General features: G+C 42.5%; 1 protein-coding gene across 1 annotated transcript; it reads right to left on the reverse strand.

The window, feature by feature from the left end:
* Positions 1–7,717: 7,717 nt before the first annotated feature.
* Positions 7,718–10,511, reverse strand: LOC134358457 (CCN family member 2-like). Its single transcript, XM_063070699.1, is given in 6 exon segments — positions 7,718–8,476; positions 8,596–8,807; positions 9,114–9,365; positions 9,721–9,943; positions 10,213–10,344; positions 10,346–10,511. Coding segments are annotated over 6 exon segments (1,263 nt in total). The 5' UTR covers positions 10,493–10,511; the 3' UTR covers positions 7,718–8,179.
* Between the last annotated feature and the right edge of the window lie 4,883 nt (positions 10,512–15,394).

The following is a 15,394-nucleotide window of genomic DNA, read 5'->3' on the forward strand; positions in this document are numbered from 1 at the left end:
TCGAACATAAAAGTAGTAAGATTATATTTCAGATATATAGGCCATTGGTGAGTCCACACCTAGACTGCTGTATACAATTTCACTCACACAAAACAGCAAGCTAGCTGGGTGCTATGCTTGACTTTCCTTTTAAACCATTGTACAGTGGAAGGGACTGAGGTGATAAACCAAGACCGAAAACCAAGGGAAATGGGAACTTGTAAAGTTAAGGGAATTTATTTTAAGGAGAATAAGGCACACAGTGAAATTGTCTGAGATGTTACTTAGCAGTATGATAAATTTTCCAGTAAACTGCTGAGTCTTCAGGAAGCACATGAAACCAGGCCCTAGGTAAATCAGATGCCAAGTTATCAAGATTTCTGAACAAAGGGATAGCAGATGGTTGGAGTTTTACGGAAAGGTTATGGCTATATAGGAAAAGGAGAATTATCAGAGATGACCAGAAAAGAGGTGATCAATATAAAAGTTTGTGTGAAGAGAGCTCTAACTTCCTTAAGCTTCTGTTCTTTTTTCTGAATGGCAGGCAACAAATAAGGATTTTTAAGGACTAGCTTTATTTCTCAGATGTAGATCAAACCATACAGTGAAATGTGTCCTTTGCTTCATTGACCAATACTGTCTGAAGATGTGTTGAGGGCAGCCTGCAACTGTTACCAAACTTCCAGCACTGACGTACATGTCCACAGCCTACTAACCTGTACAGTTTTAGAATGTGGTAGGAAACTAGAGCACCCAGAGGAATCCCACATCATCGAGGGAGAATGGACAGCGGCGGGAATTGACCCCTGATCTCTGACACTGTAAAGCACTATGCTAATGGCTACGCAACTGCACTACCCTGTCTAAGTACACGTAACTACTGCACAGAGTCTTGTCATCTTCAGAAGTTTTCGGATGACTCTGCCATAGTTGGATGCATCAGCAAGGGAGATGAGGCTGAGTACAGGGCTACGGTAGGAAACTTTGTCACATGGTGTGAGCAGAATTATCTGCAGCTTAATGTGAAAAAGACTAAGGAGCTGGTGGTAGACCTGAGGAGAGCTAAGGTACCGGCGACCCCTGTTTCCATCCAGGGGGTCAGTGTGGATATGGTGGAGGATTACAAATACCTGGGGATACGAATTCACAATAAACTGGACTGGTTAAAGAACACTGAGGCTGCCTACAAGAAGGGTCAGAGCCGTCTCTATTTCCTGGGGAGACTGAGGTCCTTTAACATCTGCCGGACGATGCTGAGGATGTTCTACGAGTCTGTGGTGGCCAGTGAGATCATGTTTGCTGTTGTGTGCTGGGGCAGCAGACACCAACAGAATCAATAAACTCATTTGTAAGGCCTGTGAAGTTGGTTTGGAACTGGACTCTCAGATGGTGGTGTCTGAAAAGAGGATGCTGTCCAAGTTGCATGCCATCTTGGACAATGTCTCCCATCCACTACATAATGTACTGGGTGGGCACAGGAGTACATTCAGCCAGAGACTCATTCCACCGAGATGCAACACAGAGCGTCATGGGAGGTCATTCCCGCCTGTGGCCATCAAACTTTACAACTCCTCCCTTGGAGGGTCAGACAGCCTGAGCCAATAGGCTGGTCCTGGACTTATTTCCTGGCATAATTTACATATTACTATTTAATTATTTATGGTGCAACTGTAACGAAAACCAATTTCCCCCGGGATCAATAAAGTATGACTATGACTATTACTATGACGTATGCATTGAGAAACTCTGTGCGTGTCTAAATACAGGTATGTTTTAGAACCATACATGAGGATTCCTTGCAATTCTATAAATCAACACTTAAATTCTGTCTGCTTTGGCATACAAGTCCTATTGGGAAAGTAAAACAATTGCACCTCTTGTTTATGCTTGAAAATATTGCACATTTCATGAATGTGCTCAATAAACGTTGAAGTTCAGATTTCAAAGTAAGATATCTGGAATACAAAATTCCTTACCAGCAGTAAGCAGCGCAAACTCCCCACTGACTTAAAGATGGCAGGTACAAACTTGCTTGTCTTTTGGGGATATGGACATGCTAACATTCTGACAAAAAAAGTGCCCCCACAGACCTCACCCATCTCTCCCCCCCAACACATCAGTGAAATCATACACAGTAACATCACAACATCACCCAAACAATTGGTAATATTTCAGGTCTGGAATACTGAATAAAACCCTACAACAAATCAACTGGAAATCAGTGTTAACAACCAGTCCTACTGTGTGTCATTTGGGAATATCAAGGAAAGCTGTAGATCTTAATTAAGCAACACACATCAAAGTTGCTGGTGAACGCAGCAGGCCAGGCAGCATCTATAGGAAGAGGCGCAGTCGACGTTTCAGGCCGAGACCCTTCGTCAGGTCTCGGCCTGAAACGTCGACTGCGCCTCTTCCTATAGATGCTGCCTGGCCTGCTGCGTTCACCAGCAACTTTGATGTGTGTTGCTTGAATTTCCAGCATCTGCAGAATTCCTGTTGTTTGCGTTTAAAGATCTTAATTAAACTCTTTTTATTAGAGTAATGATTTGAACAGACAGATTAGCACTCTTGAAATACTGAAGAACACCTGAAAGATTTCACTGTATCATTTGATACAAATGATAATACAAATTGCTCTGGATTAACTGATGGACCCTAGAGAGAGTGGTAAACATTGACCAGTCCACTGGAGGTTATCATTTCATCCAGTCCATCTTCGTCATGTGTTACATCAGGAAGTCTAATAGCATAAGACCATAAAACATAGGAGCAGAATTAAGCCATTCAGCCCATCAAATCTGCTGTGACATTCCATCATGGCTGATACCAGATCTCACTCAACCCCATACACCTGCCTTTTCACCCTGTCCTTTGATGACCTGACCAATCAGAAAACTATCAACTTACACTTTAAATACACCCATGGACTTGGCCTCAACCACAGACTGTGGCAGAGCATTCCACAGATTGACTACTCTTTGACTAAAGAAATTCATCCTTAACTCCATTCTAAAAAATCACCCCTCAATTCTGAGGCTGTGTCCTCTAGTTCTGGATACCCCACCATAGGAAACATTCACCCTAGTCCTTTCAGCATTTGGTAGGTTTCAATGAGATCCCTCCGCATTCTTCTAAACTCCAGTGAGTACAGGCCCAAAGCTGCCAAACGCTCCTTATATGTTAACCCCTTCATTCCCAGAATCATCCTCGTGAACCTCCTCTGGACTCTCTGCAATGACAACACACCCTTTCTAAGATATGGGGCCCAAAGCTGTTGGCAATACTCCAGGTATTGACTAGTGTCTTATAAAGCTTCAGCTTTATCTACTAGCTTTTACATTCTATCACCCTTGAAATAAATGGCAACATTGCATTTGCTTTCTTTACTACAGACTTCACCTGTAAATTAATCTTCTGGGAGTCTTGCATGAGAACTCCGAAGTCCCTTTGCACCTCTGATCTTTGAACCTTCTCCCCATTTAGAAATAGTCTGCACTATTGTTCCTTTTACCAGAATGCATTATCATACATTTCCCAACACTGTATTCCAACTGAATGAAATGAGGTGGCTGATATTTCAGCCAAGCAATCATTTAAAATTAAAGATATACTGTAAATGTAGTGGCTCCTTTGCATAAAGGGGAGATGATCAAAGTCTCTTTGATCACTGTGGCAACAAAGTTGGGATATCCCAACTTTTATGTTTTTATATAGATATATATATATATGTGTGTGTGTGTGTGTAGTTAGGGTGCCTAAGACTTTTGCACAGTACTGTAGCAATTTTATCTATTGCCCGGTACTGCTGCCATATATTAAAAAACACAAATTTCATGACATGTGTGAGTGATAATAAACCAGATTCTGATATGGGTCTCCATTGTGGACTGAAAGTGAGAAGGGGGAATCGTGGTTAGGGAAAGGGAAACGGAGAGTGGAGGGAGTGGGAAGCACCAGAAAGACATTCTGTAATGATCAATAAATCAAAGGCATGGGATCAAATGACCTTGCCTGGTGTCTCAGGGCGGGGTGTGTCTGCACCCATGCCACCTTCTACGCCGGCACTCCTTCTCTGCCACCTGACCCACAAGCCTTCTGTGTTGCTTCACCCTCTCAATTCCCGACATCCTTTGCTCCCACCAGATTTACAAACTCGCTTTCCGACCCTATATTGACAAATATGGGACGTGTGCCTAAGACTTTTGCACAGTACTGTATAAAATTCAAAAGATGGTATGAACTCAAATGGGAGATGGGTATAGAAGGAGGGGAGATGATATGCTCAAATATTTATGTATTGGACATACGAGGATGAATAATTCCTTGTTCAGAATTATTATGCATGATACAGGATATTTGTAAGGAGTGCACTTGTCAAGAAACGGTGCAGTATATGTTGTTTGGAGGAGGTGCTCGACAGTGGTCCCCAATTTACATTGGGTTTCACCAATGTAGAGGAGGCCGCATTGGGAGCACCAGACACAATAGCCAACTCCAACAGATTCATAGGTGGAGTGTTGTTTCACATGGAAGGACATTTTGGAGTCCTGAATGGTGGTAAGGGAGGAGGTGAATGGGCAGATGTAGCATTTTGGTTGCTTGTAGGAGTATGGCCAGGACGGAGCTTAGTGAGGGCGGACGAATGGACAAGAGAATCACAAAAGGAGCAATCCCTGTGAAAGTGGAGAGTGGGGAGAATATGTGGGGGTGGGGGAAGTAAAGATGTGTTTGGTGTAAGGATCCCATTAAAATGGCGGAAGCTGTACAGAATGAGGTGTTGAATGCAGAGCCTCATGGGTTGGTAGGTGAGTATAAGGGGAACTCTACCTTTGTTAAGGCGGTGGTAAGATGGGGTGAGAACAGATGTCTGAGAAAGGGAAGAGATGGAGGTGAGGGCAGCATCAATGGTGGAGGAAGGGAAGCCCAGTTCTTTTAAAGAAAGAGGACATCGCTGATGTCCTGGAAAAGAAAGTCTCATCCTGGAGCAGATGTGGGGAAGATGAAAGAATTGAGAAAGGGCAATAGCATATTTATAGGAGACAGGGTGAGAAGATGTATAGTCAAGATAGCAATGGAAATTGGTGGATTTATTAAAGATGTTGGTAGACAGTTTGTCTCCAGAGATGGAGACAGAGATCAAGAAAGGGGAGGGAGGTGTAATGTTTCCCAACTCATCTGGCACTACATTGACAACTGCATTGGTGCTGCTTCATGCACCCATGCTGAGCTCGTCAATTTTATCAACTTTGCCTTCAACTTCCATGCTGCCCTTAAATTCACTTGGTCCATTTCTGACACCTGCCTCCCCCTTCCCTCTTCTCACCTTCCACCGGTGCTTTTCCTTCTTCCTTTCTCCCATTAATTGTCTATTTATTTATTTGCATTTGCACAGTCTTTGATTGTGTGAGGTTTTTCATTGATTCTTTTGAGCTTTGTTCTACTGTGAATATCTGTAAGGAAGCAAACTTCAGGGTAGTATATGGTGACATATATGCACTTCGATAATAAATTAGAACATTTGAAAATCAGGTCAAAGCATCTTGACATGTAAATTTGTATAAAATGCTAGAATTAAATCTATTTATTTATATCCTGTTTGTAAAATAGATGTGTTAATGCATTCAATAAAGTTGTGGGAAGCGACATTTAAAATGAATGAATTAAACCTTCACATGATGTTGTGCTCTATAATTCCTTCGTTAATTTAGAACTTATATTGTTACTTGATCTTCTGCAGTTCATTTTTGGGCTTTTATTTATACCTGCATTACCTTTTCACAATTGGAACAGATTTTAAATGCCACATAAAGGCGGTATATTTGGAATATTCTTACTGTGACTACATACCTGGAACAATATAGTTCAGGAATCCATCATGGTGTACTGTAGTTCCTTCACATTTATTGTACCCTCACTCGACACATGAACAATTTTTTTCCATTACACTTGCAGATTAGTAACTATGCTAAGGATACATTTATTATAAATATCTTGAATCAATTTATATTTCTACCTCTGTGCAGGTGTGGAATAGACACTGCAAAAGCTTCTTCAAAATATGTAAATGCAGGTCGGCAAGTGAAATCAGAGGAAAACACAAACCGAATTACTTTGGCATAATTACACATTCCTTCCTATTTCAAATTTGCTGTTCTTACTTTCTGAACTATTTATCCCTCTCTCCATGGCCGATTCCATTTCTGCTGAATTTCAGGACTGAGTTCATGGTGGACAAGAACCAAAGCTGCTTCAGTTGCTGTGCAGCACAGTTCCTTTGTTCTGGTTTGGATTGTAACCTCAACTGCTGATGATGTAGCATTTCATGTTCTCCCTGTGACCACGTGTGTACACAGAATGTTCTCGTTTCTTTCCAAATCCCAAAAAGCTGAGCTGGTTGGTACAGGTTAATTAGCTATTATATCAGGTGGGTGAATGAATTGTTAGGGTGGGGAGGTTAATGGATCTGGAGGAGGATAAATAACCTGAAAATAGTCAAGGGACTGCACTGATGAGAACGCTCTTAGGGCCGGCATAAGCAATATAGCCTCCTATTGTCAGACAATGGGAGCAATAAAAATGACTGACATGTGACATGTAAAGTCTGTGACATATGCATTGTAAATTCTCGAAGGAATCCAACATTATTATCATTTCATTACCACTTTTAACATTCCTTAGGACACTTTATTGGAGAGTCATTGAAGAAAACTCAGCAAGGGTAGACCAAAGAATTGCCAAAGATACAGGGCCCTTAAAGGTTGAAATTGCGATTTAGGGGAGATTTCAAGAACTTTGAGCTTTGGCTCTCGTATTTCCAGTGGGGAATTGGAGAAGTGCAGATATCTGCCGCCCTTGCACCTGTATTTGTTAGTTGTTGTCTTATCTAGTGATTAAGGCCTTGTGCTTTCTGTTTAATCTTGTCAAGTTTATTTTGACTGGCACCGGTTTTCAGCGTACTGTACTTATTTAAAGTGGACTCCCCCTCGGTGCAGGGTCCTTGTGCATGTGTGTTTTGAGATTGATTTGTCTTGTGATGTCACTCACAGTCAAACCATTGATGTTCATTTGGAATTCCTTTGAATAAATTTGTTTCAGTCTTAACATGGGAGTGTCGCTCCTCCGCCCCTGGGTGTAGTCATGCGACAGCCCACACTGTGACAATTCTGGGGATCAGTATGACTGAAGGAGATTACAGAGATATAAGAAGGGACCAGTGAGAGATTTGAAATGAATTCAAAATAAAGAGCCGTTGCTCAAACCAGAATCAATTTGGATCATGATGCAGTGGCAACAGGGAATGTAATTTAGAGCAACACACACAAAATGCTGGAGAAACTCAGCATGTCATGCAGCATATATTGAGGGGAATAGACACTCAATGTTTCTGGCTGAAACACTTCACCAGGACTTATATGAGATGCGTATCTTAGAGCAAGTTTAAAAATTAGGCAATGAAGTTTTCACTGGTCTCGTGCTTATAGTAGCTGAGAACAGGTTGCTAAAATATTGATATCCATACTCTAGCAAGCAGAGACATATGAGCAGAATTAGCTGATGTTATGTTGGTGGAAATGGATGACGTTTGTGGTTCAAAACTCGACTTGCCATCAGATGAGACCCTAGGTTTGCAAGCAGTCTAAATAACTCGATGACATTACAGAGGATTGGCATTAGCATCCAAGATGTAGTTATTGTCATATGATTAAGCATATTCTACTTGTGAAGACTTGACAATAAGTTTATATCAAAAATATATTTTATTCTGAACTAGAAAAGTGCAGACATTGAAATTTTGATTACACTTCTCAAACATTACAACAACTGTTCAAAAACAAAAATAATCAAACAGTCATTTTGTCAGATCTATAACTAATAGTCAAAGATAATTCAAAATAAATTTTTTTGACTTTAAATCTGTTGATCATGAAAGGTTTCTTCCACCTTTACTGTCTCTCAATATCCATTTTGCAAGGCTAACAAACACAATGCACATTTAAATTAACTTAAGACAACTGTACACATATGTACATTATTTACAATATTACAGCTAACAGTGTACAAGCAACGCATTTTCAAAATATAGGCTGAGTGCTGTGACATGTTGTCAACATGTCAGTGTTTTCCTTCGTTTAATGCAGTGACCTCTGCAGCTCAGAGGGTTAATCTTTCCAGTTACGCGGTCTCTGATCAATAGCATAGTTTAAGCCATATCGCCAATCATTTTCCTGTAATACAAGGACTGGAAGATATCATTGTCCATGGGGCAGTTATAGTGACAGGCACAGGTCTTGATGAACATCATCTTTTTCTTCATGAGTTCTCCGTTGGGACATTTGAACTCAACGGGCAGGGTGGCGGTTCTGTGAGGAGTGCAGCATCGGCCATCAGTACAGACGCCACAGAATTTGGTTCTGTAGGATTTCACGCTGGTACAGCCAGAGAATTCAAACTTGGTGGGTCTGTAAACCTTTGGTGTGCGGATACACCGCTTACCTTTCTGTAGGGGTGAACAACAAAAGATGGAATTCAATTGAAGAATAAACAGAGCAAATATAAAGATGACTGAAAGTAAATTCCAGTTTTAAATTTGCTGATCTATGGAGGTTTTCTTTTTACCTTTATAGTCTCTTTCATATTCATTTCGCAAGGCCTGACATTGCAAAGCCTGGATTGTTTCTCCAGTCTGCACTCCCTGTTGTCGTTGGTTACCCGGGTTGAGATGCCCATCCCACAGGTTTTGGAACAGGCACTCCACTCCGTAGTCTGTACAAGGCAGTTAGCACGAAACATGGAGGGGTCAGGGCCATAGGTTGCCTCTTCCCTATAGGCTGGAATAAAGAATAAATCAATCAACTCTTCATCAAAATCAAACAGGTGAACCATCGACTAAAGAATAACATTAATTGATATTTGTTTCCTTCAAACTAAGTAAGTTACATGTTAAAAAACAACTTATTAAAATAATATTAAATAACAGTAATTTAAGAGTCTTTGATTCCAGCTCATTTAATTCTATTGTGGAACTTTGTTCAGTATACGATTTTAATTTGCCTTGGTTACAAAGTACAGTCCTAATGTTGATAGTCTAAGGTTCCTTACTGGATTGATGCTCAGTTGACCGACAAATATTTTACCTGCCAGTGCGGATCCAAAAATGGCGTCACGAGGCGGTTGTTCGCAGACCCATTCCTCACAGCACTTGCCGGGTACTTTGACCTTCCTGGGTACGGGGCAGTCCGGGCTGGCTAGACGGATGCTCGGACTGCAGACGGGGACGCAGCCGAGGGAACCGTCCATGCAGGTGCATCGGAACTTGCAGCCATTCTGGAAAGTCTCGCCGCTCTTGTATACAGCGCCGTCAAACATGCAAGGAGCCCCTTCTTTAGCTACAAGAGACCAGATTTAAAAAAAAAATCCCCTGTGAGCTAGTTCAACCAGTAAAACATTTCAACTGACAAAACATTTTAGCGAGGTGAAAGAGGTGTGATTTTCCTTCAATTTCTGATTCAAAATGTGGAGAATAGATTGCTCAGACTACACCACCAATGAGTGTGTGCACACGAAAGCTCACTTCAATTATGTTTAAAATATCCCGAATATAAGATGTTTTCTGCCGAGTGTACGGCATTTTCTCTTTTTTTCCAGAAACTCTGGGGTTTGTTTGAGTGCCCTCGCTTGCTTGGACGAGCAGGAGTGAGCACGGTGTGTGTAGAAGTCCAGAGAGGAGCAGACGCTTCTTACCAATACAAACTCCAGAGCTGGCGGAGGGGTTGAGCCTGAGCTCCCTGGAGCAGAAGAGGTCCTTGTGACGGTCGCAGGGCTCGCGTTGGGAGCATACCTCGCCCACTTGCTTGGCGCAAACCTTGCAGCAGCCGCAGCCATCGGTAACCAGCGAGACCCCGAGAGGGCAAACTGGGGGATTCTCGGGGCATTTACAGGGAGCCTGGCATTCATTGGCGGAGGCCTGTAAATCAAGGATCACCGAAGTTAGAATCAACCCTTGTATTCTGCAGATAATTAACCTGGGTTGCAATTAATACCAAAATTACCACTAAAATTGTTTGCAGATACTTGAATCTCGAAATCAAAATACTGAAGATCTGCAGGAAAGACAGGAAGCGATGGAAATACTCAGCAGCTTCTCCACAGTTATTCTGCTGGGTATTTGCAGATTCCCGTTTTATTTTTTGCTCGAGCTGTTATATATAAAAAATATATATGCAGTTAACTCACCAAACAAGCCAGTGCCATTAGCAGGAATGGTACAAAGTTAACGTTCTTCAGTCCAGCAAACATGTTGCACTGGAGTTTCCTTCCTCTTGCAAAGCAGCTGCGATCGAGTCGATCTGCTGAGTCTTGAGTCTTGAGTCTTTTTCTCTCTCTCTCTCTCTCTTGAAAAGTTTGTATCTGTTGAGTGGCTGAAGCGAGGGCTTTTTATCCTGTCCCAGTCGGGCTGACGCAAGTGGGCGGCCGCCCTCGCCAGCAGACTTGCCTTTGGATCAACACCAAACATTCCAGGGCAGCTTCGCAGTTCCTGCCTCACACCGGATTGTATCTGACCTCTTGACACGCCGCATACCTCCAGCCCGACGCGCTTCAAAATAAGAGCAGCGCTGCCAGCCGGCGACCCGAGTGACGCGAGCTTCCCCCCCCCCCCCGGGCTCTCGGGAATATTGAAATTTTAATTTAAAGCCAAACAATACTAGAAAAAAACAGAAAAAGCCAAACAAATTTCAATATATTTTTCACACTCACATCACATGAAAAGCTCCAGATCCTCTTCACTGGAATGAGTGGAACATACGGCATAAACCTTGTCCGATGTGAAGTTCTTTAGCATTTCTGGACATGCAGTGAAGTCTTTGCAACATTTGCTTGAAAGCAAGTTTGCCCTGATTCTCACAATAGCATCAAGAAGGTTCAGCTGCATTCTGTTTCTTGCCTTCATTTTAACGGAGAATACACGAGAAAATATCCTCTCAACTACAGCATTGCTGACAGGGGTTATTAGGCAAGTAAGGGCAAAGGTCTTTAAATGCCTGATGGTGAAGTACACCAATCCAAAACTGTTCAGTGTCTGTAGGGAGTCCACCTTTCCTAAATGGAGCTTCTGCTTATGTGTGGGGCACGTGGCCAAGGGGTTAAGGCGTTCAACTAGTGACCTGAGGGTCGCTAGTTCGAGCCTCAGCTGTGGCAGCGTGTTTGTGTCCTTGAGCAAGGCACTTAACCACACATTGCTCTAGTGTCTGTGTGAGGAGTGGTGCCCCACACAGACTTCCAATCTGTGCCTTGTAATGTATGAAAATACCCGACACAGGCCTCTCATGGTCTGAGTCGACATTCCCTCCCTCCTTTCCAATCGACAAAAGGCATGTTTCTGTGTTGTTCTTCAATAGTGCTGACGTTGTTTCCTGCAAGAGGTGTAACTCGGAAAACACGGGCCTTGAAACTTGATTTAAAATTATCACAGGGCTCAAGTTTGATAAACTTTCAAATGTCTCTCTCGCCGATGGAAATCTACATGTAACTTGACTCAGAACTTCTAGCATAGACATACGTCTTTCTTTGACATTCTTTATTTCTAGATGGGCTTCAGCACTGTTGTTCTGCTGCAGGAACTTATTACATGCTGTTAAGAATTTGATACCAAAATCAACTTCATGAATATATTTTTTCTGTCTTTTGGCATCATACAGTCTGTTCTGAAGACTCTTCTGGCCTAAGAATATTTGTTGGTACAATTCATGAGGATCAGCTTCGGTTTGCTGAAAACGGCTGTTCAGTCTTTCAAATTCTTGCACAACAGGTGTTACAAACTCAAAGAACTAGTTTTTGTGGTCTGACATTTCCTTTAGGAGTCTTGCTTTGAATTTTGTATCAAACTTTGATTGGGCTAGTTCAGCAGAAGTGAAATAAGCCTTTAGCTCTTCCCAGTTCATCAAAATATTAAACATAACCTTTCCACGCACAAGCCACTGAGTAGATGAAGGATTTTCAAAGGGGAGGGGGGCAGTTCGGGATAGCTCAAATTCTGTAGCTGTGTTCATCACTCTAAACAATTCTTTGTATGCTTCTCATCTTAATTCACTATGGCGAAACCAGTTGGGTATGTCTGACAGCAAAAATCCAATATTTGATGGTAGCTTGGATACTGCATATTGAATGCACAGTGCCAGCGAATGACAGGTACATTTAAGTTGCACACAGAAAGGAGACACATATTTTAGTCTAGGCCACACAGAGTTGTTGCACCCAACCATGTTTGATGCACCATCCGATGCAAAACCAATGCAATTTGCAAGACTCTGGCCACGTCTTTTGATTTCCTCATCAATCAAATTGAATATGTTTTCTCCTGTAGCCTCTTGCACTGGAATTAAACCTAGAAATCCAGTTACAATTTCCTTTGTCCCATCACCTAAAAATCGAACTAAAATACACAAGTGTTTTTGTGTTGAAATGTCAGTAGACTCATCTATAATGATGGCATATTTCTTGTTCTGAAAGTCATCAATGAGATCAGTTTTTAGTGCAGGCGAAATGATGTTTCTGATTAAGCATGCACATTTAGTTTTATGTAACTTTCTGTGCTCCAGTGTACTCTCCTGCCCATGTGCTATCATGATTTCACTCAGGTGGTCAACTGTACGTATCGCACAATGGCAGGTCATGCTTACAGCAATTTGCAGCATTACCGCCTTAACTTTATCATTATCTTGCCTAGGAGTCTTTGTTACAATAAGTTGTGTCTGGTACTTACGGTAAGAAGCTTTCCATTTCTTTGACGATAGGGCCATGGGTGTTGGTAATAAATGGTTTATAAAAACAGCTGAAGGTGTCACAGTTTCACCACAAAAAGTTATTACGTATAGAAAGTACACTTCACCGTCGATTTGTATGATTATAAATCACATCCAAACACTTTGGTGGTCTGAGACAAACTGGACCCGGATGTGACCGTGTCGCTGACTTGCTGGTTGGCGCCCTCTTGCCCAGACTCTTGGTGGCAGAAATATTGCCAAATGTAACTGACCAAAAAAACATCTTTCTTAAAGGAAAATGTTTTAGAAAAAGGATGGTATCAGGGTTACAAGATGAGCTTTTTTGGTGCAAAATTCCAGAAGTCTGGCTTTTTTCCAATTTGGTTGGCGTCTGGCAAATCATTTGGCTTTTTGGCTTTTTCCTGGCTCTTTTACATGCTGAAATATCTGCACGAAAATTACATATCATCCTTTTTCTAAAACATTTTCCTTTAAGAAAAATGTTTTTTGGTTAGTTACATTTGGCAATATTTCTGCCACCAAGAGTCTGGGCAAGAGGGCGCCAACCGGCGAGTCAGTGACACGGTCACGTCCGGGTCCAGTTTGTCTCGGACCTCCGAAGTGTTTGGATGTGATTTATAATGGAACAGCCTGTATTGAAAAAAGCCTGCTGTACTGTAAACTCCATGTGCTCCAAAACAATGCAAGTCATAGTGTGTGCTGCACGCTGGACAAAGCCGAGACTAGGACACGCATATCAGTTCAATCGTCTATCTGCGCTTCTTTTTCACGCCAAGGAATGCATTTACCTCAAATTACATTAAAACTTTGAATATAATGTATTGGAATTGCGAACACCGCAGAAAAGTGCCAAGGGCTTGTTATGTCTACTGAAGTTTCCAAGATCGCGCAAGAACGTGTTGGAATGTTGTGCCTTTTGATTATTTTTATTTCCCACTGCCCGATCAGATATTAGACGTGTTTCAGACGGCCAGGGTTGCAGGAAAGCGGCTAGACGATATGTGTGCACACAGGATGCGCACCTTTCTCCACGCCGGGTCATCATGCCAGACACGGATTGCGAGATGCATTTCTGGCAGCTGCATTCGGAAAGCCGGTGTGTGTGTGTGTGTGTGTGTGTGTGTGTGTGTCTGTCTGTCTGTGGGGTGGTGGGTGAGGGGCGTCGCAGCCAGCTGCAAGAACGCGTCGAAGGAATGTAACACGAGGCTGTCTTGAGAGCAGGCAGCCTGTCCACCTTTGTCAATCTCTGGTGCAGCTCTGGTCTCTGCAAGGGGTTTTAATCACAAATCCATCCGTGTAAATAGCCCAAGCTTACCCTTCATTTTGATCTAGACAAAGAGGCACATGGGAACCACCAGAATGAACAAAGTACAGAGGGATACGGAATTACTGCCAGCGATTAGTACAGACAGGTATGAGGGTTGGCAGAGATGTGAAGGGCCAAATGGCCTGTTTCTATGCTGTACAACTCTTATCACTTTAAAGCAGGGGTTTCCAACCCTTCTTATGCCATGGACCCCTACCATTAACCGAGGGGTCAGTGGACCCCAGGTCGGGAAGCCCTCCTCTGAACGATATTCCAAAATCTCACTGGAACCATGTTTCACATAACATCTGATTCAACGTGTCTCAAACAAGGTGCACAGTTTAACAGCAACTTAAACAAAATGGGCAGAGCTAGAGAAAGAGTTTGATTCAAGAGATGTTTTTACTTAAATAAGGGCCTTACAGAGAAATAGAGGTTGGGAAAGGAACCTCAGCTCCAGGCTTGGATTCCTTGAGCTGCACTAGGCGGAAGAGCTAGGGCTTGGTCAGTGAAATGCAGAGGGCTGGAGGGCTGCAAGAGAGGAGAGTGAAGCTATCTGGGGCATTAAACAAAATTAGAAATGTACGTTTGGAGGCTTGGAGTCAATGTGGGCAATGGGTAAAGCGTAGGAGAGTGAGCAGGATTTAGATGCTCGGACTTCCAGCATCTGCAGATTTTCTCTTGAAGGATTCGGTGTGACAGAATACCTGTAGACGAACTGAATCTCAACGGAGGCAGGTCCAGGAAGCATGAGGAATGCCCATTCTGCTTCTAACCAAATCCCTCTTGAGGGTTAGGGTCTGAGTGGCTAATTACTGAGGCAGGGGACATTTACAAATGTAGTAACTGTAGGTCGTCTCTGAGAGGAGTTAGGGTTCAAAGTGATGAATTTTGCAAATAGGGCAATTATATTTCAAAGGATTCAGAGTATACAACCCTGATGCTCCTTCCCCTCAACCAGCCATGAAACAAAGAAAACAATGGGAAGTGTTCAAAAAGCCATCACCATTTGCAAGAGAAACCCAATAAACCGTGCAGACAGTAACAAGAACATCAACCCCCCCCTTTCCCTTGAAAGAAGGAGCAAGTGAAAGCTCGAGATCACAGATTCTCTCTTGTTTGTTTATTGAAGAGTCCAGTTCAGCTCAGCACTCATTATCTGCAGGCCGCCCCCATTCAAAGTCACCCAAAAATAACAACAGTGAAAGGAGAAATCATGAATCAGAAAACACAACATAATGTGAACTAGAGGGTCCAATCCACAAACCGTGTCGTTTAAATCCTCATCTGGCATCATCCTCCGACAGCATCGAGGAGAGAGATCATT

Source organism: Mobula hypostoma, chromosome 2, assembly GCF_963921235.1.
Source record: "Mobula hypostoma chromosome 2, sMobHyp1.1, whole genome shotgun sequence".
Classification (NCBI taxonomy): domain Eukaryota; kingdom Metazoa; phylum Chordata; class Chondrichthyes; order Myliobatiformes; family Myliobatidae; genus Mobula; species Mobula hypostoma.